The sequence below is a fragment of the Corvus hawaiiensis genome, chromosome 11 (assembly GCF_020740725.1).
Source record: "Corvus hawaiiensis isolate bCorHaw1 chromosome 11, bCorHaw1.pri.cur, whole genome shotgun sequence".
In the NCBI taxonomy this organism is placed as follows: Eukaryota; Metazoa; Chordata; class Aves; order Passeriformes; family Corvidae; genus Corvus; species Corvus hawaiiensis.
This window is the reverse complement of record NC_063223.1, coordinates 14,098,043-14,125,214: the sequence shown is the minus strand read 5'-3', so window position 1 is coordinate 14,125,214 and position 27,172 is coordinate 14,098,043. Positions and strand designations below refer to the sequence as shown.

The following is a 27,172-nucleotide window of genomic DNA, read 5'->3' as shown; positions in this document are numbered from 1 at the left end:
GCGGGAGCGGCGGGCGCTGTAAACACGGCGGCGGCACCGCCCGCCCGGCCCAGCGCCGCCTCCGCAGCGCCCCCTGCGGCCCGGAGGAACAGCTGCCGGCCGCGCTGCGCGGGGACCCGCGGAACCGCGGCCCGGGACAGGGGGAACTGCTCGGGAACAAACCTGGGGCTGATCTGGAACCGCGGCCCGGGACAGGGGGAACTGCTCGGGAACAAACCTGGGGCTGATCTGGAACCGCGGCCCGGGACAGGGGGAACTGCTCGGGAACAAACCTGGGGCTGATCTGGAACCGCGGCCCGGGACAGGGGGAACTGCTCGGGAACAAACCTGGGGCTGATCTGGAACACACCTGAGGGGACCCGGCCCAGAACATGGTTGGGAGGGGGTTTGGAATACACGGCAGGGCTCTCCCCGGACTCGTGCAGTTGTGATGACAGAGGATCTCACTAATCCATACAAAGGTGGGTGCCAAAAGGATGGTGCCAGACTCTTTTTGGTGGTGCCCAGCAACAGGACGAGGAGCAAAGGCCATAAGCCAAAACACAAGAAGTTCTACTTCAAAATGAGAGAGAATTTCTTCACGTTGAGGGTGGCAGAGCACTGGAACAGCTGCCCAGGGAGGATATGGAGTCTCGGCAGACACTCAAATCCCACCTAGATGTGTTCCTGTGTCACCTGCTCTGGGTGACCCTGTCTGGGGCTGGGCTGCATGATCTCCAGAGATCCCTTTCAACCCTAACAATTCTGTGATTCTGTATGGGGTCCAGGTCTGGAGCAGGTGTGGGATGGTGGAGAGCTGCGTGGGACACATGTGGCACAGGGCCGGGCACACAGGCAGGGACTCTGCTGTGGAACAGAGGCTTGTGCTAAGCCACTCTAGCAGGAAAGGTGTCCTGGGCTGGTCCTGTGGGTACTGGAGGGGTAGAGTACTCCTTGGGGGAAGCCTGTTCCACAGCCTGGGTACACCTGGCACGGCTCAGGGCTTCCACAGAAACCTGTGATGGGAGAATTAAGGAGTGCACTGTAGGGACGGGGGGCCAGGCTGACGATCCCCATCCTGGCAGAGAGACCCTGGCCAACACTGCATTACGAGATGCAGCAGACTTGAATTCAGGCAGATCTAACCAAGCAAAGCACTGTGCTCAGGTCAGTGTTCAGACACCCAGGAGGTGTGTTTTATTGCAAAGAAAACAAAACCACAACCCTGTTATTTCCAGGGCCAGACACAAGTGTTTCTAACTGTTCTCCGGCAGCAATCCCAAGCAGTGGCCAGGGCTTGCAGACAGTTTGTGTCCAGCAGGAATGAAGGTGTTGAGAATGGCTCAAAGCCTGGCTGTCAGCTTAGATGAGCGCATGAGGCTCTCATGAGCCAGCACAGATGAAGGTGCTTGTTGTGTCTGTTTGAGCTGTCCCAAGCCCTTTGTGAAGGAGAGATGTGCTCCTGCATGGCTGCGAAGTCGGACGGGAACAGACGAGCTGCTGGCGGCAGTAGCTGCAGTGGGACCCTGCTGCAATGCTCTAAAGTCATGCTGCAATAGTCCTTAGGATAATGTACCTTCATTTCACTCCACATCCTCTGCCAGAGGGATCCTTCAAGTGTATCTTGAACCATACTTTCAAGATGCATTACATCCTCCACAGCACAATTACCAGGTCACTCCTCATTGTTTCTTTCCACCCTACATACCCCAAGGTGGTGTGCAGGATGCGGAGTCCTAGGACATGTTAGACTCCACGTTACAGGCACAGTTCCAGATACCTGGGTGACACCTCAGAGCAATCTGCAGCTTGGCCATCCCAGACCACATCTGGCCACCATCCCACAGAGATGGAGAGCCACTCTGATCTTGGCCATGCATCCAGACGATGCCATTGCCGGTGTTCCCCGAGGCACTGCACTCCTCACAACAGCACCTGATGCTCTCTCTGAAGAACCACCTCCATTTCAAGGCAGAGTCTCTGCATTCTAGCTGTGGTCCCAAGGAGCAGAGGGAACAAGTGGCAGACAAAACAGGAAGATGGAGCTGAGACCCTGTGTTGCTACCCAGGGCCTCTATACCGGTGACTCCAGGGAATGTCCCATCTCACTACTTTGCAGACAGGGACGTCCTCACACAAAATATCCTTGACACGCCCGGTACAAGCCCCTCTGCTCACAATCGAGTCCTGCAGCCCCTCGTGAATAAAGCACGTTATCCTAGGCAAGTCACAGGAAACAAATATCCAAAGCTAAGAGAGGGGAAAAGTTCTACTTTTTTTTTAAATTTTCCGTTTCCAACTCCCAACCGCCACCAGGTGTCAGTGCGACCAAACATTTGGCAGATGGAACTATGGGGATGTCCGAGTAGGTGGCAAAGAGTTTTCCAGGAATTGCTTTGTCTCCTGCATCTGCTCTGTCGCCTGGCACACTGCTCTGAGAACGTCCAGCTTTGACAGTTTTTATTAAAAAGAAGTTTAACTACATTAGGGTGATAGAAAAGCTTCCTGTTACAAATGCTAAGACAAAGGTTTTCTTCCTCTTTACATCCTCCCTGCGCAGAGCTGGAAATGCAAGCACTGAACAGAGTAAGTGGGCTACCAACAGCCTCTCTACAGCGCTTCCCAGCCCGCAGGTCCCCAGAGATGACCTGTCTCTGCAGGGCTGGCAGGAGAGGGACAACAGTGCAATCAACTTGACAAGATCAGCCTAGTGCAAAAAAATGATACAGAGAAAAAACTGTAAAAGGATAAAAAGTATCACCAGACTAAAGTGAAATTCTATCAACCAGTAGATTTCTGAAGCTAAACTGGGATCATACAGCCAAGTGTACCCTGTCAGAGACAGCAGAAAAGTGTCCTCAGCCTCATGACAGCCACTCTTAAAGAGCCTCTCAGATCACCTGGATGCTCCAGACAGAGAAGAGAGTCTCTGGAAAACCTCCAGGGCATGAGAGGCCAGAAGAGCAAATCAGGAGAATTTGCTAGCTCGTTATTGAGCCCACATAGCCCCCTTGGTTTCTTTAAAGTTTGAAGGCTTTACAGGAGATCAGGAGGTGCTGAGCCCAGCTGGAAGCATTGCTTTATCAGTGCCTTGCTGTTTCTCTGAATTAGGATAGTGGAGAGAAAACAGGGCAGCAAAGCAGCTCTTAGCAGGGAAGTGCACCAAGGAAGCGATTTGTGGGTGAAATGATTCACATCTGATTGGTGGCACTATCTTTGTAACAGCCACTGGGCATTAAAAACATATTTGATGAGGATTATTGGACTTGGAAACATTTACACAGTGCAGCTGCATAAAGGCCACAGGCATGCCAGGCCCCGTTATGCTAAGTGCTATAAAAACTCAAACTGTAACTCCATGCTTTAATTCACTCACCATAACAACAATTTGCATTTAATCCTGTGAGCCCCAAAGTGCCTTCAACACAGGCAATGGATGTGCAGTTTCACTGCACAGACCCATCAAACTCAGCAGGAGCCATCAGTGAGGGATGGTCAGAGAGGGCTTCATGTGGCTGTCCATACACATGGACTGTCCCCCAATACCAACTGCTGGGGCAGGAGAAGGAACTCTGAGCATCTCTGCAACCCTAGCAAGATACAAAAGGAGCTGATGATCACTGTCTCCTACATAACACCGGGAAAGATATGGAGGCAGGCTAAAACCACTGAAAATTGGAATCTGGATAGGAAACCAAAGGTTACCACCTTTCTTGAATCCCTAATAAACTGGTATCAGAGTGGTCCTACATCAAGGTGATCTGTGATTCAGTTTGTATGCAAAGCGCTACACAAACTGCAACAACAGACTCTTGCACCTTGACTTCAGGCACACACACCAGGGAGGAACACGCTAGAGGTCTCTATACATACAGTGATAGATTTACAGGCTCAGCATCAGGCTGCACATCTGGGGCCTTTCTATACAAAGGTTCCCTTAAAGACCAAGTGTGAAGCTGCATCTCACAACAAGCAAACATGCAGATCACCACAAGGGAGAGAAGGACTGGTGCCTCTGACCGAAGCAAGTCCCTCAATCCCTCAATGACAGAAGAAACAAATGTTCTGGGATTTCAGGCTTGACAGTAGTTTAGGCAGGGCTCAGAGAATAATTATGCATATTCACGTGCCTTTAGCACACATCTTCAGGGAGCTGGAGCCTCAAAGTTGCCTGAGGCATGCCTGAGAAACATTCATTGGGGAGCTCTTACATCCGATTCTCATCTCATCAGAACTGGCTCTTACATTGTTTAAATGCAATGATTTTAAAGATGTTACCCTGATTTATACCTGTGGGATATTAAACACTTCCACCCTTCCCTCAGGGCAGGATGCTGAAATTGAAACAAAAGGATGAGAAAATTACTTGTTTCCCTATTTAAGAAGCTTCACATAGTCTTTATATTTATCACAAAATGACCAACTGAAACCAAACTATCCTGAAAAATAGAACTGGAGTGGAGAAGGTCAGCCAGTCTAACACTTAGACAAGGGATATTTTCCTGCTGATTTCCCAGGCTGTTGTGAAAGCAGCATGTAAACGTCATTTTTGAGCAACTCTCCAACCTAAAGCACATTTCCATCTAAAATGCTACACCATGGCACCAAGTTCTCTGCAATCAGTCAAGCAAGGGTAAAGTGCTCAAACTTCGCAAGCTCAGCTTGGAGTTGTGGAGCTGAAAAAAGGAGTGGGGCTGTTTGTGGTACCAGGGGTGAAATGAGATGATAGCAGGGAGTGGGTGGGAGGGGTGTTTTCCCCAAATGTAAACATCAGCTACTACAATTAGTAGCTGAATGCTACAGCACTAGAAAACCTGTTTTCACATGGGGAATGCAAACTCTGCCCAGGACATCGACAGAATCTTGGCTCCCCTCCATCCAGAATGCACAGGTTTTACTGCACCTGCACGGACTGAATGTGATCTCAAGGTCAGGATCTGGAAAGTGAATTTACTCCCCAAATCTGGACTCTTGATGGCAGGCAGCCACACCATCTTGTTTCTCCAGTCCATCCACTCTCAGCTACTACCACAGAGCTACAGTAAGTGCATTTAAAGGTGATGAAAGCATTGGTGCTACTGATAGGAACACACACACAGAGATCTATAAACCCACCCCTCCCGCTTCCCTCTGTTCTGTGATCCTCCTGGCTCCAAGCCACAGATGCAGGCTCAGGACTTCTGTAGGGAAAACTTGCCCAAAGACCTGTTCAAAGGTTTTAAGAAGTTCCTGAGAAGCCACCTGATCCCATGGTCCATCAGTCAAGATAGGAGAGAAACAAGTGTGTTTAAGAGGGTGGTTCCCACCCTTCTTTTTCTAAAGATGCGTGTCTTCCTCAAACACATCCACATCCTCGCTCGCCTGCTTATTGATCAGGACATCCCAGCTGTCGGGGCCATTGATGGTGTTCCCACCGTTCACGCTCGGCTTCTTCTCCTGCATTTCCGACTGGCTGTCGCTGGCCACGTCCAAGGTGGGGTTGTCATGGCAGCCGTTCTCAACAAAGCGCAGCTCCTCGCCATGTGACTGCCAGGGGTGAGAGGACACAAATGGAGACAAAGGGGTACAGGTCTTAATGCTGCTGAGAAGCACAATCAGACCAGGCTATGAGGGTCACCAAGAACTTTGCAGGGTCAGGGGGAAAAGGCAAATTTTCTCCTAGCCCAATCCTCACAGCGGAAATGAGCTGTCCTAAGCACATTTGCATCTCTCTTACACCTGAATGGGCTCCACTGCTGCTCCAGCAGTGTGTCCAGCTATGTCCCAGAAGTGGACAGGGGAAAACAATCTCCCTCTTAACTTTCCAATTCCCTCCATCCCCAGGGCTAAGAGTCTGGCCACCTTCTCCACCCATGCAGTGCTCACCATGTTCTTCATCTTGGGCAGGCGTCTCTGCCAGCAGTTGTAGATGAGCCCCAACACGATGATGATGGCGCAGATGGAGCCAATGATCACCAACACCACAAAGAGCTTCCCATAATCACTGCGTGTCTGGTTAGGGTGAGACTGGCAGCTTGTGGTGGTTGAGTAGTTCTGGATACCAATCTGGAAGGAAGGAAGCAGTACACTAAAAGCCCTGACCTGCAGGCAGATAGAATCCTGTTCCAACTCTCCAGGGTCCAAGTACAGGACCACAAACATGGGCAGAGGAACTAAAAGCCAGGGTTGGAGAGTCAGGCTGTGCACTGTGCTACATGACAAGAAAGCACATAACTATACATAACACCATTTTCCATGAAAGCTGACACATCAGCAAATGACAGTAGGCACAACCTTATTTTGCTCACCTGCACAAGGATCACACCTTTGTGCATGACAAGGAGGGAGAAACTGTCCAAGATTGAGAGTTCCCAAGACAAACTATGGACCACTGATGGGTGCTGAGGCTTTGGTAACTGCTTGGCAGAGAATGTAACCCTAATAAGCAGGTTTCCATTAAAGCTCAGGTCCTAAGAGGGCATAGTGGTCTTTACAAGGTCTTGGAAGTGGACAGCTGCCCACTGAGCCTAAAAGCTTAGGAATAGCTGTTCTAGAAACTGGCCCCCTGTGGCTGTCAGCAAACAGCCCAACGCTGGTTCCAGTGACTTGGCAGATTTGAAACAGGTTACATATCCAGTCAATAGTAAGTGTGACAGGTGTAAGAGAATACCCTCCCTCCTTGCAATCTCATGCTTGTGCAAGGGCAGCACAGTGAGCAGAGTTTCATTATTGACACAGCCAGAGAGTCGGAGGCATGTGGCAAGGAGGCTCTGGTAGGACTCACATTAACATGGGGCCACAGTTGCAAAGTCAAACCTTGCATCCCACAAATCCCTCTTTCTGGACAGCTCTAGGTGCTGATACTTCAGTCACACAATTTCTACAGGGTTGGCTTTTTTCACTTTCTCTGGTATAAGCCAATCAATACACCACTGAGCACTTAATTTGCTTTGTCTAACTGCACTGGTTTGTTAGGTCAGGGAAAAACCTGAGAGCAGACAGCCAGCAAGGCCCAACTCCACTGCTAAAATCAGCAAAATTATTCCAGTGGTGCAAAAAACTCAAGCAGAATCAGGCCCTCAGTGCCTATATACCCTGTAGGACAAAGGGGCAAAGCCAGACATCATGGGGCTGATTCGTCCTCATCTCTATCCTCTTCCAAGCTGCCCAGGGTTAGAAGAGAATATGTGAGGTCTAGAGGCAGCTGGGAGAGGACTCTGGCATCCATTGACCCAGGTCCTCTGCCTGCCCTTGTAGAGGTAGTTGTTTAAGGAGTGAAATGCAGACCCTGGAATTGCAGAAGGCGTGTGAACATGTCAAGAGAAGCCAATGTATGTAAAACAGCTGCAGGGTGAGCAGGGCCAAATGTGGGGCTCTGCAGCACCCACATTGCTCTTGACAATGGTATAGAAGGGGTGACACTGAGAATTCCAACAAAATGGATGTGTGAAAAGCAGTCTCACAACCAAGCCAGAAAAGCAGGGAGGGAATAACCCATAGTTACTCTCTTAAAAGGAGCAGACATTTGATGGCCTGGCAACTACCAGTGAGGGGAGAAGGGAGTTTGCCAAGCGTCTGACTCATCTGTTTGCCTGCCATGGGTTCAGCACTTGGTTAGACTGAGATATGCTCCCAGTTTTCAAGTTGCTTATTTTAATTGTATAACTGGTCTTAACAAATGGATGCAGGCAGACAGGCTCTTACCTCAGCTAAGCTCCTCTTAACATCCCCCAGTGCCATGAGAACATCTTTTGTAGGGATAACGCCTGTAAAGTAGAGGAAGAGATCAGTGCTGCTCTCAGCTCAGGTTACTCAGTCAGATGTATTCATCAGTCTAAAATCCCCAACAGGATGGAGGCAGGGGAACACACATTTTTGTTCATTGGTGTTTTATGTCAGGAGGCTGAAAGAACATAGGATCACAGACAAGGGTACCTTCAAACACTCTTTAAAGGAGTAAAAAAAAAATCCAGGGATGAACTGATACCAGAGCCACCTAGGTACCCTCCCCACCACCACAGAAGCTCTCAGGGTCTGTGTCTGCTCTGGGAGCAAGCAGCAGCACTCAAAAAGTCATGGAGACAGGTTCATAAAGGTCATAGAGGCCGTAATGTCAACATTAGAAACCTCTATCACTAGACAGGCAGCAGAAGCAGTACAGGAAAAGGACCCCTGTACTAAAATAGGAATAAAGAGATGGTAAAATGTTCCAGTCCAGCCCATGTTCACTGTCAGCTTTTGTTTCTTTGGGCATGAAGGGAGGCACTATGAGGACTGTCCTAGTTTGGACAGGACTTATGAATTGATAGGTTAGGAAGTGAACCAAGAGCAGGCTGTCATATACTGCCATGGAGGGGAGTACATAAGCATCAGGAGAAAGCTGACAAATGCTCGGGGAAAGGCAGTCCAGGGAGGGAGCAAAGCTGAAGGCAAAGTGCAGAAGATGAAGCTTTGTGCAAGCAGTGAGGAACAGCCCAGAAGACAGAAGTGAAGAAAGAGTCTTATGTCCTCAGTCCCTCTCCATCCCTCAAGTCCGGTGAACGCTGGGAACTGGTGGGATTTAAATGGATTGGAAACCAAAATCTCCTTCCAGCATGGCTGTGTACCTCCATTTGGGAGCCCCTTAAATACACTCCCCATCACAGGAAGGCTCCCTCTGCCAGCACTTACCCTGTTCCCCTGCCAGTGTCATTAGCAAGTGCTTGTCGTTCTCATTGGGTTTGCTCAGAGAGATGAGCCAGCGCTCCTGCAGCGCCTCCGGCTGCCTGGAGAAGGCATCCTCCACCAGTGCCAACAGCTGGGGACCCCTCTCCAACCGAAACTCCTCCTGCCACAGGAAAGGAACCTTGGTGAGTGCATGCTGGGGACAGGGCAGCTGTAGCACTGCAGGGCTGGTACAGCTGAGACCTCACATGCGCCCAAAATCCAGCAGCATTAAACCTGGTGCAACGCTCTGCTGCACAGTGACCCAGGCTGGACCCACAAACATCTCCTGATGCACCAACCCTTCTCCTCAGCTCCTATGGCTGCTGTATGCCCCACACCAAGCCCAGCTCTCCTGGCACAGAGAGATCCTGAAGCAACATTATGGTGTAAGGTGAGAAGGAAGCAGCCAGGCTCTTCCCCACAGCAGCGCTGGGTCAGCAGGTGCTGCTCAGCCTGATGTGCTCCAGCCACCCCTCGGCAGGCTCCTTTGCTGCTTTCTCACTCCTGTGTTTCTATTCTCATCTCCAGTTGCCATGCCAACCTGAAGGCCACACAGATGATTAATAAAATGGAGAGTTCTTGTTGCCATGGCAATTTGAAGCGCTCAGGGCAGGCACAGGCCTGTGCCAAAAATGGCCTAATTGAGGAAGACATCGATGACTGGGGCCTGAATCACAAGAGCCTGGCAGTACCCCCTCTCATCAAATCATGGGGTTTGGTATGGGGAGGCAGGAGGAGCTGCGTGAGGAAGCAGCACCATAATGCAGCACCATGATGCTCAGCTGCAGCTCCAGCTCATGGTCCCACTGTCAGCCTGAGGCTCTCTTTTGGGGGATGCAGAGGAAGGGGGAGCAGCTGAGCCAGGAGCAGAAGGACAGAAGCAAGATGTTCCTGGTGATGGGGAAATCAGAGGTTGCAGAGCACTGATAAATTCTCCATGGTGGAGAGGAGGGAGCAGGGAAGGAACCTGAATGCACCTGTGCCAAGGTGGAGGTGGCCTCCTTATGCATAGCCAGCTACCACTGCTGGGTCAGATCCTGCAGTCCCCACATGGGCAAACTTTCCAGGTATGTTGAGTGGGGGATTTGCCCAGAGAGAGACTGAAGTCATTCCCTTGCCTGGAGCCCACTGGGAAGACAAACGGGCTTCCAGCTTAACCCAGAAATACAGACATGGCCCCTGCAGCAGGTCAGAGCCTGGTGCCACACAGTGTATAGAAGGTCAAGGTGCAACCCTCTGGAAGGGGCTAAGCACCCTCCTTGTCCTTCAGCTTTTCAGTGGGACTTCATACACATCAGATCATGGCACCAAAACATGGAAATATGTGAGGAATCCCCATTCACACTAATTTAAACTACAGCACTTGCAACACAGGTTCTCCCTCACAACCCCAGAAACCCAAACACCACAGAGCTCAGATACAGAAACCAAAAAACAAAAGGGACAGGCAGACAGTAGGTGAGGTGCCAAAACTGAGCAAATTACCAAGGGTAGGAAACAAACTGCATGAACATCAGTGGAAAGGAGAGGAGCTTGATTCCAGCTTCACTCATGCAAAGTGGTAATGGGAGGCAGGGAATGATGGAATGCTCATGTTAAATATGTATGTCAACAAATGTCCCTTTGAATAAGGGGTAGTACAGCACAAATCATTCACTGGGAAATATGTTTTGAAACATGAAATCAAGTAGAAAAACAGTTCAGTCCTGCCTATCCCAGGGCACCATCTTCCTCCAGCAAGGCCAAACTGAGGATTCAACAGCAAAGACAATCTGATCAAGAGACATTTGCACATCTGCTTTTCAGTTCTTCCCCTTACAGAGGTTTAAACAACACAAGTACCAGTGACCACAGAAAGGAAGCTACTACATATTACAAAATTAACCAGTATTTAAAGTCCACAGAGATAGGAGAGAGAGCAATGGGGATGTGAAGGAAACAGGGCAGAAAAAACTCTGGTTTTCAAGGACTCATTTTCTGCGTTACAATTGTGAGCTGCAGCAGAGATACTTAAAACCCTCCACACTGGTCTGCCTCAATCAAGAGGAAAAAGACTGACTTTTCATCTATTCTTAGAGCAGTCGGCATGCTTTACTGTGTATAGGAATTTCCCCGTTTTCCCTGTCCCCAAAAAGATCACCTTTAAAAAAAAAGAAAAATAAACCAACCAAGAACTCACCAGTAGTGGCAACAGGTCAGTGCCACAGAGCAACCCTGCAGGAACAGAACCAGCTGGCTCTGCCCACAGCAGGAGCCCCACAAAGCAGGAGTGCAGATGCACGACGCCAGAACACAATTCCTCAATGAAACATTTTGGTCTCAGGCTGTCAGGCTCATAATAATTTCTTAGAATTATGAAAGGCATCTTGACCCCAGGCCTTTCACAACTGGTTTTTAAGTGCCTGATAAAAGGCCCAGCAGAAGTGAACAAGCCCTTTTACCAGGGATCCACAAGGGACTCTGGGTTCATGAATTAACTGCAGCTTTATGAGGATGGATGGACAGGCATTGGATTAGCAGAGCATGGCTGGTTAACAGACCCAGATAACACACAAGATAACAGGGTGGGGAGAAGAGACCCTTAAGGAAGATTTAGTGATAGCTGCTTGATACTTATCCATGCACAGTGCAAATAAACGGGAGTCCCTATTCCTCTGAGCCATCAGAGGATTGTTATTATATGCTGGAAGGAATGGAAGGAAAAGGAAGAGAAGGAAGGAGAACTGCATTTCAATCCTGTAAGAGGTGCAATGCTAAAAGCTCTCATGTCTCATGACAATCCAGGTACTGACTGGCACAGACAGCAGCCAGAAGTTAGTAAAAAATACAATATGGAACTGACATGTGCTAGACTTGGACCAAAATCATCTCTCTCCACCCACTCTTTTTCCCTTTTGGAGAACAGGAATATTTCTGTCCTCCTCCCCTTCTCTTCACAGCCTCTATACGTTGAGTTTAGTGCTTTTAAAATGTTGTGTGGTAAAAGCTATGTCTGCCTTCACTCCCCTAAACACCATTGCCTCCATGCCATCAAATCTCTTTGGACTGACTTACACAGTCAATGTTATCTGACATATTCAGGATGATATAGTTCTTTCCCGCAAGGTTGCTCCAGTCTTTGCAGATCACCTGGAGAGACAAGACAAAGACAGCTGGGTTCAGGTGAATGTAACTCTGCTGCTGAAAGCACAGGGTACACAAGGGACAGGAGCAAAGGGCTGTGCCATACTCCCAGGAGCGCTTCTCAAGGATGTGACCGTCCTCTAACTCTGTGTTCTAAGGAGGAATCACCATTTCAGTGCTAACATGGAACAGGGACAAAGTTACTCTACCAGCTTGCCACAGCTCAGCTTGACCTTCCACCTCTATCTCAACTCAAGGAGGACACAGATTCTCAGTGGAATCTACCCTGCAGCCTTATCAGCACTTAACACAAAACCTAACCAGGAGCCTCTGTGGTCCTTAAACAAACTGGTGAGACAGGGCAGCACTTTGCAGGCAGGATAGGATGCACAGAGGGACTAAGTCACTTGCTCAGGCTCCTGAGTACCATGGGGCAGAAAGCAAAGTTAAAAGCTTTGCTTGGTACTCTCTCACCAGTCAGCTCCCGCTACATATTTTCTCTTAACCAGCTGCCAGGATTCAGGAACTGCAGTTCACCCCTCCTCTCCCACAGGCTCTCCTAGACCAACATCTTCACACATAACTCTGCTCCACCTGCTCTGCATCTGGTCCCTGCAGGCAGCAGCAGCAAAAACAGCACTTTCTTCTCACTCCCTTTCCAGAAATCCTTGGGGCCATGTTTGTCCTGACACTTCCAATAATGCAGGCTGAGGAAACAAGGAGCTTTCTCTGCTGTGCGTGCCCCAGAGGGAAGGTGTTCAGCTTCTGCTTATCAGAAGCAGGATTTTGTGCAGCTGGGAAGATGTGAGGGGGCAGGGCTTTCACCAAGGATGATGGATACCCTTAAGAACTGCTGTGAATAACTCTCCCTGAAAATTCAGTTTTGACTGGGTGAACAGAAAAACTACTTCCAGCAGTCAGATTTAGGGATGGGGTTAAACACCCAGCCAGGAGTGAAGTACTCAAATATCCCCACTGTAGCCGACCACCCCACTCCCTGCTCCCAGTGCGACCTGTGCCGAGTCCCAGGGCAACTCAGTTGGCAGCATGGCCATGCGGGCATCCCCAGCCTGTGGTGATGAGCTCCTGTCTGCTGCCGCAGTCTCAGTGGCTGACTCAGTGTCATTCCAAACGGGATCCAGCGCAGGCTCATCAGCTCTGTCCCACGGAGACACAGAAGTGGGGTGCTGCTCACTCCCAGGAGGAGTCTGGGTGCCTGGGGAGGTGCTTGCAGGAGACGGTGTCCCCACAGGTGTTTCCACTGTCTGCTCCATTTCAGTCAGCATCGTGGGCTCCGGCATCTCCCACCCCACCGTGGGCTCCGAGGCCTCCTCCCTGGCTGAATGCTCTTCCCCACCAGCCTCCACCGTGGTCTCTGCAAGCTCGGCTCCTGTGGCAGCCACAGTCAGCTCTGAATCTGCTCCCCCAATAGCCCAAGTGTCTCCAGTTGTCACCTCCAAGAGCTCTTCTGAAACACTGGGAGATCTTGCACCAACAGTAGTAGAAAAAGTAGAGGACACAGGTAAAAGACCTGGTCCCATGCTGCTCCCAAGGTCTGGAGAAACAGAGTCCTCTTCCTGCCCTCCTATGGCTGCCTCAGTCACACCACCTGGCCTGGCGGAGGCTGTGGAAAACAGAAGGGAGAAGGAGTCCTCTTGGTCCACTGGTTCAGAAGATGTAACCTCTGGTCCAGAGGTCTGGAGGCTCTCCATCCCTCCTCTTGAGGGGTCTATAGGGAGCAGCCCCTCCTCTTCCTCTAGTGTGGAGAAAGGTGTGTGCAAGTCAGGCTCCACAAATTCTGCCGGTGGCTGGACAGTGGCCATTTCCCAGTTGTCTACTTGTGTCCCATTCCGTTTCAGCAATGCCTTCTGGGATGAAGCAGGAAAGGTATAATCTAAAAAGAGATCCAAAAGACTTCATGTCACATCTGAACTAAGAACTCTGAAAGGCAGAGAATAACCCATTATATGTGTTCAGCCACAGGTGGGTCAGATGGCAGAGACCCTCTAAGAGCAGGTAGCCTGCCACAGCAAAGAACAATCCCATCCAATATGTGCACTTCTCCATCTCCCCATCCCATCCCAGTGAACCCATATTCCCGAGGGATAATTTCCATGTTTGTTCTCTCCACATCTGTCTGTCCATAGGCACTTCCACAGACAATAATAAGTAACAGTTCTGACACCTGGCATCTTTAAGTTGAGGTTATGAGTGTTAGGAATCAGGCTGGAATCCAGAGATGCATTTCAGATGGGATTGAGAAAGATATGGGGTGGTAGCAGCAGTCAACCACAAGCTAAACGGGAAATACTAGAGAAGAGAAACTAAAGCACAGAAAACCAAATCCTCCTTCCTGCCACAACCAAGTAATACCACCAAACCCTGAATCGACCGGGGCATCTTTGAAATGCAGAATTTGAGTTTGTACAGCACTTCAGAGCAGAAAAGTCATCCCACAAACATCTGCATTAGTTTTGCTTTGCTACAGCAGCTGAGTCTAACTCCCCTCCCTCCAGCTTCAGCCCTGGTTGTTCTGTGGCTCTGACCACGAACGGAAGTGTTGCTGCTAAACAAACACAGATGCTGAGGGAGATGCAGGTCACAGATGTAAGATCAGAGTCAGAGCAGGTAGGTTTTTTTTTTCTGGTAGGGGTTTCTTCTGGAAGCTAAGGAGCTGGAACCCCAGGAAAAGGAAAGTATCTGTAAGATCAGATATGTTTAGCTTGGAGCGGCAGGCACAAATCCAGCAAGCATAAATCAACCTTCATCTTTCTTGAGAAACTGCCCATACCCACGGAGCTCTGTTTCAGGAGTCTGCATCCCAATTAACTCCCCTTCTCCCTGAGACAAGCACAGCACATTCTCACTGAGAAGGGAAGGAAGACGATCCCTTCACAGCCAGAAATCAGCCCCCTGCTCTGTCTATAGTTATTAAGTAAATGACTGTCTGAAATTCCCAAGGCTCCTGTCTCCTCTCCTGCCTGCCAAAGCAGATGCTCCACTGAGCACAGTGGGCAGCAGCTGTCTGGATGCCTTACAGAGATCTGCACAAAAAAGCTCCATGCATCCCTGACTCTGTTGCCAGAGTGGGTGCGAGCTCCCAGGCAGAGAGGGCCATGCCAGCAATCACACCCATTGCCCTGGGTATTCCCTGGCAATCAGGACTGCCCATGCTACTCCTGCCCACCTCTCCTGAGCAGAAAACACACTGTTCCATCCACCCCAAGCAGGAGGTGTAAAGATCCTCCTGTTCAGCTGGCAAGTGGCTTTCCCAACCCACAGCTCATTCCCTTTATGGTGTCAGCAGCTCCTCTCAGATGCTGCCCAAAGATGAGCGTGACCCAGTGTCGTGGTGTGGGGACTAGCTCCCAGTTCTGTCTGCAAAGAGGCCACAAGGATTCACTGCCCATGGCAGGCAGAAGTCATGTTCCTTTGCTGCTGTGTCTCACTAGAGAGCACCCCCTGACACCCTACCCAAAGACCCTGAGGATTAAAAGATTTTTGCTTCCCAACAGCCAGTTGGTGATGCTTCCTCATAAGCCAAGGAGGCTGGTAAGAGCATTCAGCAGCAGCACAGACCAAAAAATCCCCATCTCTCCTCCACTGCCTGCCATTGATCTTCCCAAAAATCCACAGCAACAGGTAACATCCCAGCGTCTGCAGACACAGTCACTGCCTTGCTGGATGGATGGTGGGTAACAGGAGAAACAGCCACAGACCATGGGATTGAGGAGGTTTGGGTGGGACTGTCTTCTTAGATAGTAAAGCTTAGTGCATCTCCCAGGGCTCTGCTACTCCTGCTGCTGCAGGGATAACTCAGGGTTTGCACCAAGAACCCCCTCTACCCTGACATGCTGTGGGTGAAAAGTGAGGATTTCGCCCCTTAAAACAAGGCCCTGCCAGATGAGATGTTATTTTCAAGGATCAGTGATCCAATCTGCCATCTCCTTTGCCTAAAGACATTCTAAGATATTCTCAACTCCTCTGCACCTCCTCTCTTCTGTGCTCTTCTTCCCACCTGGAGCAGAGCACGAACTGGCAGGCAGATGGGCACAGCAATAAAACAAGCCACAAAAAAGCAGCATGAGGTTTGTCCCACGGGAGCGAGAAATGCTCCCAGCCAGTCAGCTCTCCTTTGAAGTCACACACTCAACCTTTCCCTAAAGTGCTCTCTCACAGATTAGTTGGCTCCCATGGGGGAAAGCCCCACATGGTGTAGCCCTGCCGCCTTTCCACCAACAAGATCTAAAGATCTCAGAGGAACTGCCGCCTCTGCCATCTCTCCTGGGCAAAGAAAATTTAGGGAGAACCCATCCCACTCTCTCCCAGCAGACTTCTATCTTACAAGGCAGCCAAAGATTGAAACCTGAGCTGCTTCTCTAGGCCAACAAATCAACAGGGTAGAAGCAGACACAGGAATCCTCACACTTGCTACTAACTGAGTTAACATTCCTGCTTGTCATCAGTTTCCCCACTACCCTGCATGTTAAGCTGGGAACATCCTTCCATCTGGTTCATAAGACCTCACTGATTAGAAACAACTCCTCCCAAATCCTGAGAGGGCTGTTACTCAGATTCATGTAGGGAACAGTGAAACTTGAGGCATTTTGGTCATAGTGCTGCTGGATTGTGCTCCTTAAAACAAGGACCTCTCCATACAACCCAGTTACCAAAAGGGTTCAATCCTTTCCCAGGTTCAGGAAGGATCACAGAATCATCAAGGTTGGAAAAGACCTTCAGGATCTAGTCCAACCATCAACCCAGCAGCACTATAATGATCCCTAAACCAGATTCCCAAGTGCCACATCCAGATGTTAACGATGATGAGTCAATCCTTCCTCCCAGACTCTTCAGCTACACAATTCCTGTCTGGAATCAGCTCCTACTGTCTCACTAACAAGAGCATCTGCCAACTTCACAAGATCTGGTGTCTTTAAGGCATTCATATTTTGTTTTAGTTTACACCCCTCTTCTGTGATTTGAAGGAATTTTTGCACCCTGTCCATCTCCCTGGTATGATCTCAGCCCCTAAGCTGGTCCTAGCATCTTCCCCCCAAACCTCCATCCAGACAAGCTGGCCTGTCACTCATCTGTGCAATGCAGAGCTAACAGCTTGCCCATTTGAAGAGTATTCTCAGCATTTCCCTAGATTCCCCTTCCCTCCAACCCTAAGGGAACTCAAAGAGCATCTCCCATTTTTAGCATCTCTTCCAGCATTTGGGTAGCAGTTCCCTTTCAGCACGTGGTCTCCTACAACCCCCTTGGCCCACCTGTCAGCAGACCTGACACCCCTGGCTCTGGGCATATGGCAGTGCACCCACAGGCCTTCCCACCTTCTGATGCCAGTGCCATCCACTTTCCTTCTCATCCCATTTGTGGGGAGAAACAGCAACCACAGAACAGAGAGGCAGAGAGACACAGGCAGCCTGTGCTCCTGCTGCAGAAATGGGACAGTCTTCTGCCAAAGGAGACAGGTATTATGGAGCTGGCTGCAATGCCAGATTTGCCTTGTTTATCAGCTCATCTAATTTCAGGGAGGAAGCAGAGCTCTGCCAAACCCAAAGGTGCCCGAGGAGGGAGGAGGTAGCTCAGCTTAGCTCCTTCCCTGCCATGGTCTGCTGTCTCCCACCAAGAGCAGCAGTAGGCTGGAGCACAAGTGGAGCTCGTGGCCACACAGAGACATGGCACGTGCCCCTTTCCAGCCACAAACAGGAGTAGCCAAGCCACAATGGAGCCGGCCTGATCACAGAGAGGGACAGCTCAGAAGAATCGACCACTGGAACCATGAAACTGTCCCAGCACCTCTGCCCAAACAGTCTAGCAGGGATGGACCAGAGGAGTGTAACAGGCAGACACAGCTCTACGTCATGTGCCCTCCCAGAGCTTCTCAGCCACACCATCCCCTTGGGAGTCTGGTTCACCGATATGAAATTCCACACCTCTATCTCACCTCTTTGCCACCACATCCTTAGCTTCACCCCTTAATGCTTTCCATCAGTAGTGATATTACTCATATTGCAGCATCCAGCTGCCTCCCACAATCCCCCAGCTTCTCCCTTCCAAGCTCTCTTACAAAAACCCTCAGGCAGTATTTTTTGAAAAAATCATCTTTCACAGCCTTTCCAAGTCCTGCCCTTTGCACCTCCCAGCAGACTCAGGTCTGGGTCACACAGATGCATCTCCTTCGCCTGGGGAGATGATTGTCCCTGCGAGAGGTGAACATGAGCTTCAAACCTCCGCAAAAGCCACCATTCAGGCAATGTCCTGCTTCCTCCAAAATCAATAACAAAACTTCCCTGACACCAGATGGGCCACGACATGGCATTGTGCCAAAGCACGATTCCCTAGCCAGACATTTAATTCATTACATTTCTGCTTCTCCATCATTCAGAAGAGCTGGTCTCAGTTACTGCCCCACAAGGTTCCCTACCCTGTATTTGCTATTAACTGTTTAAAGCAACTGTGACAGCTCAGGAAGAGGGTGATCCTCATTGTTTTTAGTACACATAACCTGACCATAAGGTGTTTATTGGATTAAACTGGAAGGTCATGTTAACCAGTGATTGAATTACTGATAACTAGAAGGTACTGTAATAAAGACAAGACCATTCCTGGGCTCCAATCACAACACATAGCATCATCCACACTAAAACATCTGCCAATGTTGGGAATCACAAGGGGCACTCTACTAAAAATGCAGCCAGGTCAGAAACTGTATCTGCTCTCCTTTTAGCAGTATAGAACAATAAGGCTTACTGCAAAAAAGTCATACTCCAGCTGATTGAAACTGCAGGGGGATTTCAGAGAGGCAAAATACAATTACTGGTGCTGGAACTGAGCCAGTTGGGGCTAATATACTAATCTTCCAGAAGAGCTAGGAGAATTTACTATCCACGACTTCAAGACAAGTCCACACACACAAAAGAGATCACAGCCAAAAGAGAGACCCAAAGTAGCAAAGTGGTTAGGCCTCATTATTGTTGAATTTGCCTGAGGTACAAACCAGGCACCAAGGACTACAGCTGTTCCCAAACAGCCTCATACCTTATTCCAGCTCAGCACGTGGACTGCAACAAAGCCAGAATAAGCCATCCTCAGCCAAGCACCATCAGTCAGGGATAGCTGCACCAGGGTAACACCATGCCCAGAGAAACCCTCTGCCACGGGTCAGCCTTTGGCAGCAATGTCTCAACCGAGCTGGCTGGTCCCAAGACAGATCACCCAACGTGTCCCTGTCCACTAAACCAGGGCATAAACATGAGGCACCCCGGGAGCAGAGCTCGGGCAGGCGGCTGCTCAGCACTAAGCTGCTTATGGAGACAGTCTTTACCAGGTGCTTCATTTCATTAATGCTTGGCTTGAAGATGGTATTAAGAACTGCAGATCTGCTGTCAGTCTGGATGAAGAGGCAGCAGATTTCAGTAAGGATGAGAGATACCGGGATCTCTCTGGCCAGAGGCAAGTAATTCATCATGGAAGGAAGTGAATCTCACTATCAGAGAAGATGGAAGGTATTTTATTCCATTAGCTGGTCAGAAAACTTACTTTTCCTTGAACATAGTCTTTCTAACTTGTCTGTCCTACTATCCCTCATCCTAACTCTCCTGGGAATCCCTTCTGCTAATTACTATGAATAATTAAAAGATTAAAATTTCCTCCCCCCTCCCACAAAGCACCACATGCTGTCCTAGGAAATCACCAATCTATAAGACTAGTTTTGATAGCTCCCAGTACTTGGACTTCAAGTACCTTGAAGCTAAAAGAGCAGTCTCTGGCTGTAATGAAGTGAGCTTCATGCCAGCCCACTGTAACCCTGGAAAATGGGATGATGCACTCCAATCCTTGGGCATTCAGCTGTTGGGCAGGGGAGGAGAGGGACTAAGTGCCCTCATGCACTAGACAGTCACAAGTCTTGTGCCCATTTTCAGGAGCCACACTTCCCAGGAATTAACGATTAGACTGCCTCAGCCTCGAGCCTTCGCTGGAAGAGAGGAAGGTGTGGGGCAGTGCATCCTGACTGAGCCAAAGGAGAGCACCAAGAGCTGCAAACAGGGAGCACTCCAGGGTGGATACACCACCATGTAACTCTTTCACCAAAAGCAAGGGATTCAAAGACACCTACAGTCCAATTGACTCCCATCTTCTAGCCCTAAAGCTGGATGAGATGTTTTATCTGTTGCCCAGGATATCTGTGTAGCAGTAGGAAACACAGAGGACTGGAAGCCTCCAGGCAAAACAAGATGGAGAAATGGGATGAAAGGAAAGGAGGATAGAAAGGGCCAGATGCAAGACCCTGCAGGTCCACTCTCTCTTCAGAGTTATCTGTGGCTCAGGCCAATTTGCTACCAAAGGTGAGGCGAAGCAGCCAAACCCAAACTACAACCTGAGAAGCTTCTGGGCTCCCTGGAAGCCTGAAAGGATGCAGAAGTAACAGGTTCATAGCTCCACTGACTTGCCTTTTGGCTGAAGTACAAATCACACACTTGCTTCTCTCCATAAGGATATGGCATCCAAATTCCCATCAGACCTAATCCATCTCTTCCACATGTGGCTCTGCCGGGTAGCAGCTGTGCATGGGGTGACACACATCCAAGTGCACACTTCTGTGCACCCTCAGACAGAATGAGACAAATGTCAGGGCCCTTCCACAGGCTGGTGCTCACTGATGTCAATAGAGATTCACTGTTCCATAGCACAAATCAGCAAAAGCACATTATTCAGGAGAACCAGAGCCCCAGGATGAGCTGTGCTCTGCCACTGGGAGTTTGTTCTCACTTTCTAATGGACTAACAGGTGGCCCTAGATGCCACATGTTTTCTAGAAATATTTTTAAAGGATGTTTTTTGTGTGCTTAGCAAAAAAAAAAAAAAAAAAAAAAAGGCAGCTGCAGATTGTTATTGCTTTTTAGCTCTTGCAGCCTCGAAGTCACACAAAGGCAGGGGAGTCTCCCTACACAGAGTTCAGAGGGACATAAAAAAAGGACAGATGGAAATGACTAATACAGCTTTTGAATAGCAGGAGATCTGGCCTATCTGCAAGACCACCACCAGTTCAGGCCCAGTATTTTTATACAAACACAGTAAGAAGCCAGCACAGATCTCCTTTCACAGCAGGTAATTTTCTCTCTCTAGGAGTACAACAGTCCTGTTGTGTGCCTTGACTGATGCAGCGTTTCCAGTGTGTGTGCCTGGGACAGAGCTACCAACTATGCTGGGCTACACTTCACTGAACGAAATCTCACATAAGGAAAACTTACACCATAAACTTTTTTTTCCTTAAACAGCAGCTGTTTAAAACTGTTTAATGGGTTTATACATTGAAAATAACCTAACAGATGTCATCACACAGTTCCACAACGTATCACATGGCATCTGTCACACATGCAGCATGTAAGTTCCACTGGTTGTGTGCATCTCTCATACAGAGGCTTTGCATGACAGGAGAAGACTGCCCAATTTAGGGATGCTATTACGATATCCTTTTTTGTAAAATGACACACGGCAGGTTTCTAATTAAATTTTAAGTAGAAATGCACTCCCAGCTCTTGAATAATTCAAACTGTTCTATTAACCAAGGTTCTGAAATGCCATTGAGACATGAGCTCTGGACACAGCAGTGGTCAGGGGAAGAAACAGCACTTGGAAGCAGAGCAGCGGTTAGCTGGGCAGCGGATAGGGCAGGGTACGCATAAAGGACAGCTGAAAGAGCACATCTGTTCCTGGAGGAAAGTACTGCAGGCGAGAACGGAAGGAGAGAGCAGCGTGTTCTGCATGCAAATGGGGCGAGACACGTGCAGGAGGCAAGGCTGGGTTCGGTACCCAGTCATCTCGCTCTCAATGCACAAGCACACGCTGCTCTCCAAGTCACGTCCAGATCTGTGAGGACATGCAGGTGCCTGCTGGCACACCAAGAAAAGCGCCGCTGAGCGCTGCCGGAGCCGAGAGCGGCTGAGCCAGAGCACGGCCCAGGGATGCGGCACCATCCGCCCGCCCCAGCATCGCTGCCCCGCTGCCCCACGGCCACGCCTGCGAGCGCCCCAGGGCAGCGAGAGCACGGCCAGACACCTGTAGCAGCACCGCCAGTGAGCAAAGGGCTTCGGAGACCTAAGCTGGGATGGCCCTTGCCCCACAGAGCGTGCACTGTGCCTCAGTGGGCAACCCAAGCCATGGCTCTGCTGCAGCTCTCAACCCTGTGTGAGCACAGGTGTTTTTTAAGGTCACAGAAACAGGAGCGGGGATAAAACGGGACTTGTGCTTTCTAACTGCAGACCTCAGTCAGACCTGCTGAGAGTGATACTGGATAAGGGAGGAGGGATAAGGCTGAAGCCTGGTCCTTGGGTAACACTTAATACATGCCCCACAAGACACTTAAGAGCAGGAGCATGTGAAATAGTCTCCTAAGCTACTGGAAACCCTGCAATGTACCTCCTCCTTCCTCCCATCCCTCTCCCTGCAGGCATCTCAAAGCCAGTGAGGGGCTTGGGGAGAGACTACTGAGGGGACTCAGTGTTCTCACAAAAACACTCCACAGAGGAAAGCGAGCTCAAACGCCAATGAAACCCATTTTGGTCATGACTTCTCAGGAAGTAGCAGGACAGGGTAGGCAACAGGACAGCTGCCCAAGGGACAAAACCTGCTGTCTTCTCTTGGACCAAATCCCCACTGAAGCCACAGAGGGAGGAATCCAGAATTTGATCCAGGGAACCCAGCTCTGACCCAAACCCTAAGATAGCCTTGATCTCGGTTGGACTCTTGAGACCCTAAAGTTGTGCTTAATAGACAGCAACAGAAAAAAAGCAAGAGAGAAGAGAGCATAAAAGGGGGAAGGTGAAAGGAGGGCGTGAGGCAATGGGAAACTAGATGGAGGCAATGCTTTTCCCAGCTCATAGCAGCTCAGGAATAAAAGCTCAACTGTAACTTGGTTTCTAAAGCTTGTGCTTGCTCACGATTCACTGGGGACACATCAGGCACTGAGGTGAGAAAATAGAGCTGACGTTTAATCTCAGGCCCTCTTAGTGAGTTGTGTCAAAGCAGGAAGATAGACCCCTGCATCCTTCCACTTCCCCAGAGTCCCTGCAGATTGGAGAGGAAGAATGGGGTAAAAATATCTTACCTGTTGCTGGTCCCAAGTCCAGGCTGGAGTCATTGAGCTCTCCCCCATCTTCCCAGAAGTACTGTGGGGGCTGCAAGATCTTGGACTCCTCATTCTCCTCGCTGGCAAAGCCCGACCCTGGAGCAGCATGCAGAGAGCCAGGGGCAAGGTCCGGCTCTGCAGCCTCCGGGCTGGTTTGCTCGTGGGAATTCATGGCCTCCAAGTGGGACATCATAGCAAATTCCAGCAGGGAAGTTGATGTGAGGCCATCGGTAGTTGGGTCCTCTGAGGAGGCAAGGCAGAGGCACAAGGTCCCTGTATAATGACAGTAAACACACATCAGAGAGAGGAATGACACCCACTGGCTTGTCTTCCCCTTGAAGCCTGCTCCTGCCTAACCAACCTGCCCCGAAGATGGGCTGTGCTCTCAGCTGATAAGGAAAATTACAGTATTCTGGGAAACATCCACAAGCATGCAGAGGAGCATTCACATCCAGGAGGAGTCTGTACCAAGCAATCACCCAGCCTGGGGGACCTCTCTTTCTGGGGTGATGATTCACCCTCTCTGAGGTGTTTTTGCCTCTTTAAAGGATGGGGTGCCTTGTTAATCACCCACCCTGGAGGGGAGGTGGAATGTCTTATTCTTCAGCCATGAAACTCTGGCCTTGTAAAAACAGTGACAGTTTCTATCAGACTGTCCTGATCTGCAGCTATATTATATTCAGCTGGACTGATTCAAACCAATATTATTTACAACCAGTATTGATCATGTTTTAAATCTGTAGGGTAAAAATCTATTTTTTTTGTTTGAACTTCAACGCACTCACATTGTTGGTCTTCATAAGGAAGGGCTGACTGTTACAGGCAAGAATTATATTGTGACAACAGCAAACATCTACCCAACACTAAGCAGGGAAGCAAGCTGCATTTTGCACTTTTCTTTCAACATTATACTCTTATTATTGCCATTTTAACTATTAGAAGGATTGAATGACACTTCTTGATTCCTAGATGAGACTTTAATTGTGATTTGTGTCAAGGTACATTCACATGCATATTGAACTTCAATCAAAATGCAAGAAAACAGCACCTGGAACTTGGCTTTATTCAGCCGATAAATACCATTATAAATATGGAGGCATACGGAAAAAGTAAAATTACCAAAAGCTGTTTTACATTTAAAACAGTTTTGTTAAGCAAGCAAAGTAACTAATTTGGGTGAACTGAACCATTTGCTTTGCAGCCCTCTATTATTCAGCACATCAAAACTAGAAGATCTCATCCTCTCACAGCTGATTTTTATTCATAATTAGAAGGAAAAAAGGACAAATTTTCTTGCTTTCTCAGCTCAGACTCAGTTTCTCAATTGTTAATGAACTAGTCACTGAACTGAACTAATTGAATAAGCTGAAATGAAGACTAATTTGGTATTTTTCTTTGATAACTGATTTTCTAGACAACAGAAATGCAGCAGCTCTAATCCATCTGGACTTCAGTCAAATATCTGATACAGTGCCTCATGCAGAATTACAAGAGACACAAGAAAAGACACCTATTAGCAGGAGAAGTGTAAGGCATTGGCTACACAAAAAATGACAGAGGCTTGTGCTGGAGGGAGGCTACTAGTGGAGTTCCTCAAGGTTTGTCCTTGGATCTGCTGTTCTATCACATTTTCATAAATGACCTTGGAACAAAAAGTAGGAACATGATAATGAAATTAGCCAAGGACACAAAGCGAGGAGACATCCTCACTACACAGAAAAACTGTAGGTACAGCTAGGTAATCTTGAGAATGGGAATAACAGAAATATTATGAAAAGAAATAGCATAAAGTGGTAAGTTGCCCCCTTGAGAACTAGCACAAAACATTTCTGATACAAGATAGGAAAACATCCATTAGAAATGTCTTAAGAGGAAAGAAACAGCTCTGAGATACCACTGGAATGCAGATGTGAAAATCCTTGCAGAGCCGTGAAGCATTAGAAACAGAGATTTTCCAAAGCACTGCTGAGACATCACCTGGGTGCTGCACACAGATCTGGATACACATGGCCTGAAATGATTTAAGCAGAGCTGAACTGCCTTCGGGCAAGGGCACAGAAGAGGCAACCTCCCAATGTTGCTTCCCACCACTGTGCCCTACAACTCCACATCCCAGAAGCACAAATCCAAACCAGGGCATGTGCTAAGATGAGCTATGGGGCAGTGGCAGATGGGTTGGCCCTGGTGCATTCATTGACAACATTGGCTTGTTGGCACAGGAAGTTTGGGAGTCACTGCTCACCTGACAGACTGATTACCAAACCTGTCCTGGAGATGCTAGAAGCCAGAAATGCATTTCTTAAGTCTTCTGCCTGCTCTGACTCTCTCCACCTTCCTCCACTATTCTCTGAACTCAGCAAAATCCAATATTGGTTACCCTTTCCCATACACACTTGGGCCAGGCTTCAGCACTTCTCAATCTTGTTTATTTTTGCCCTATTGATCCAAGGCAAGATCAGCTGAGGCCTGAGCTGCAACAAAAAGGGAATGGCAAACGAGGCAGATTATCAAAAAGGAAGGAAGCTGCTACAGCATCACAGAGCCAACCAAGCACCTCAGGGCATCTCTAGAGATGTGCTAGTTCTCAGGCCATGGACAAACAGTGAAGTCCACAGCTGGAATTGAGAACTCACACATCCCTTGTGCATGAGCACGGACCTGGGAAGACCTGGCCAGGCCAGCCCCGTGCTGACCCAGGGGTGCTCAGCAGGTTTGAATGCGAGCTTCCCCAGCTGACAGACAACACCTGCATCACTGAGCAGCCCACCAGAGAGAGCACTCATCTTGAGGAGCTTACAGCTTAAGCAAACATGACAGAGAGCAGCAACAAGGAGAAAAGAAACATATTCTCCAAGTTATCCAGCAAAGGAGAGCAGAAGAATAGGGAGAGACCATGGCAGGTCCAAGGCCACATGGAATATTTGGTTTATATGTGACTGCAACTGACTGCCTGGATCCTGAGCAAGCTCCTTATCCACCCCAATGCCTCAGTTTCCCCTGACTCCCATTAGCAGAGAAATGGCTGATGTGGCACACTACAAAACACATCCTGGGTCTCCCCAGCAGCAGGGCAAAGCCTCAAAATGTACTTCTGTGCCAGCACCTACACTGCCTCAAACCTCTGTTTCCATCAGCTGCACCCTGTTTGGGCTGACTCCAGAGCTCAGCCACAGCCCATCCCACCACTTCTACAACAGACATCTCATGGCAGGTGAACCTGGTAATCCAGAGAGCTATTTCCATCCATGTGGGAAGCTCGGATGCTGGGAGTTTGTTTACCCTCCTTTAACTCTGAAGTGTTTACCCAGTTAAAACCCCTTAAGCTGCATTATCTGGTTTACCGGGATGCTGCGCTGTCCTCAGCCCATGATAAAACTACACCACCTCATCCCTAAGAATGAGTCATGCACAGCCTGATCAAGACAGGTGTCTCCTGGGGCGGATGTGAGTAACACCTTGGGGCCTGATCTACAGGCACAGGATGCAGAGACTGGTCTGGGAGAACCCTCTGTTCCAGCACAGCCCAAATACCCCAGAGCTAACAGCACCACCACACCAGTACCTCTCCAGACACCATCCTGACACCACTTCATTCATACCTTCTGCACCAGCAGCAAAAACTCAAAGGCTTGGGGTGCCAAAAAGCAGACCCAAGACTTGCCATCCTCCCCCTCTCTTTCAAGCCTCTCATAAAGGAGCTCCATGCAGCTGTCAACTCTAAGGCAAAGAAAGAATCAAAGCATGAGCTGAGCTGGGAGGCAGGGGAGCACAGCTGAGAGAGGAAATCTAATGCCCAAGACCACAGTTGCAGGCCATTTTCCTCCTGGGATGGGAAACAGGGATTAAACAACTTCTATCAGCCATCAGTCTCCCGATTTTGTATTCTAAAAGGCAGATCAAGTGATAGGAATAAAGAAACAAATGAATAAAGCCCTGCAACTGTAGATGGGAGGGAGCAGGGAACGGAGCCAGGGCTCACCAGCTGCTTCAATGGGGCGTTTGTCTCTCATTTCTATTTTTGCGGCACCTCTGCGTAACCTGGAGGAGATGAGGCTCTGCATGCTAAAGAGGGCAGCCAGCCTTCGGGGAAACAGCAGGGCTGTGAGCACGGGAGGAAAAACCCTCCCAGAGCAGACAGAGGAGCGGCAAGAAAGGAGAGAAAGTGGGAGAGGTAGGTGGAGGGGGAGAGGGAACAAAGGCGGAGAGCACCAAAACCAGGATGGGAGTGCCCGCGCTGGCTGGGTGCTGTCCT

General features: G+C 49.2%; 1 protein-coding gene across 1 annotated transcript in view; it reads right to left on the bottom strand.

The window, feature by feature from the left end:
• Positions 1-1,147: 1,147 nt before the first annotated feature.
• Positions 1,148-27,172, bottom strand: part of PODXL2 (podocalyxin like 2) — a 32,394-nt gene continuing 6,369 nt past the window's right edge. Inside the window, exons 2-8 of the mRNA XM_048315717.1 lie at positions 22,900-23,193; positions 12,801-13,681; positions 11,719-11,793; positions 8,629-8,785; positions 7,663-7,724; positions 5,845-6,024; positions 1,148-5,505 (exon numbers count right to left, since the gene is read on the bottom strand). Coding sequence (XP_048171674.1) covers positions 5,296-5,505; positions 5,845-6,024; positions 7,663-7,724; positions 8,629-8,785; positions 11,719-11,793; positions 12,801-13,681; positions 22,900-23,193 — 1,859 coding nt within the window. The 3' untranslated portion in view covers positions 1,148-5,295. The remainder of the gene's footprint in view (positions 5,506-5,844; positions 6,025-7,662; positions 7,725-8,628; positions 8,786-11,718; positions 11,794-12,800; positions 13,682-22,899; positions 23,194-27,172) is intronic.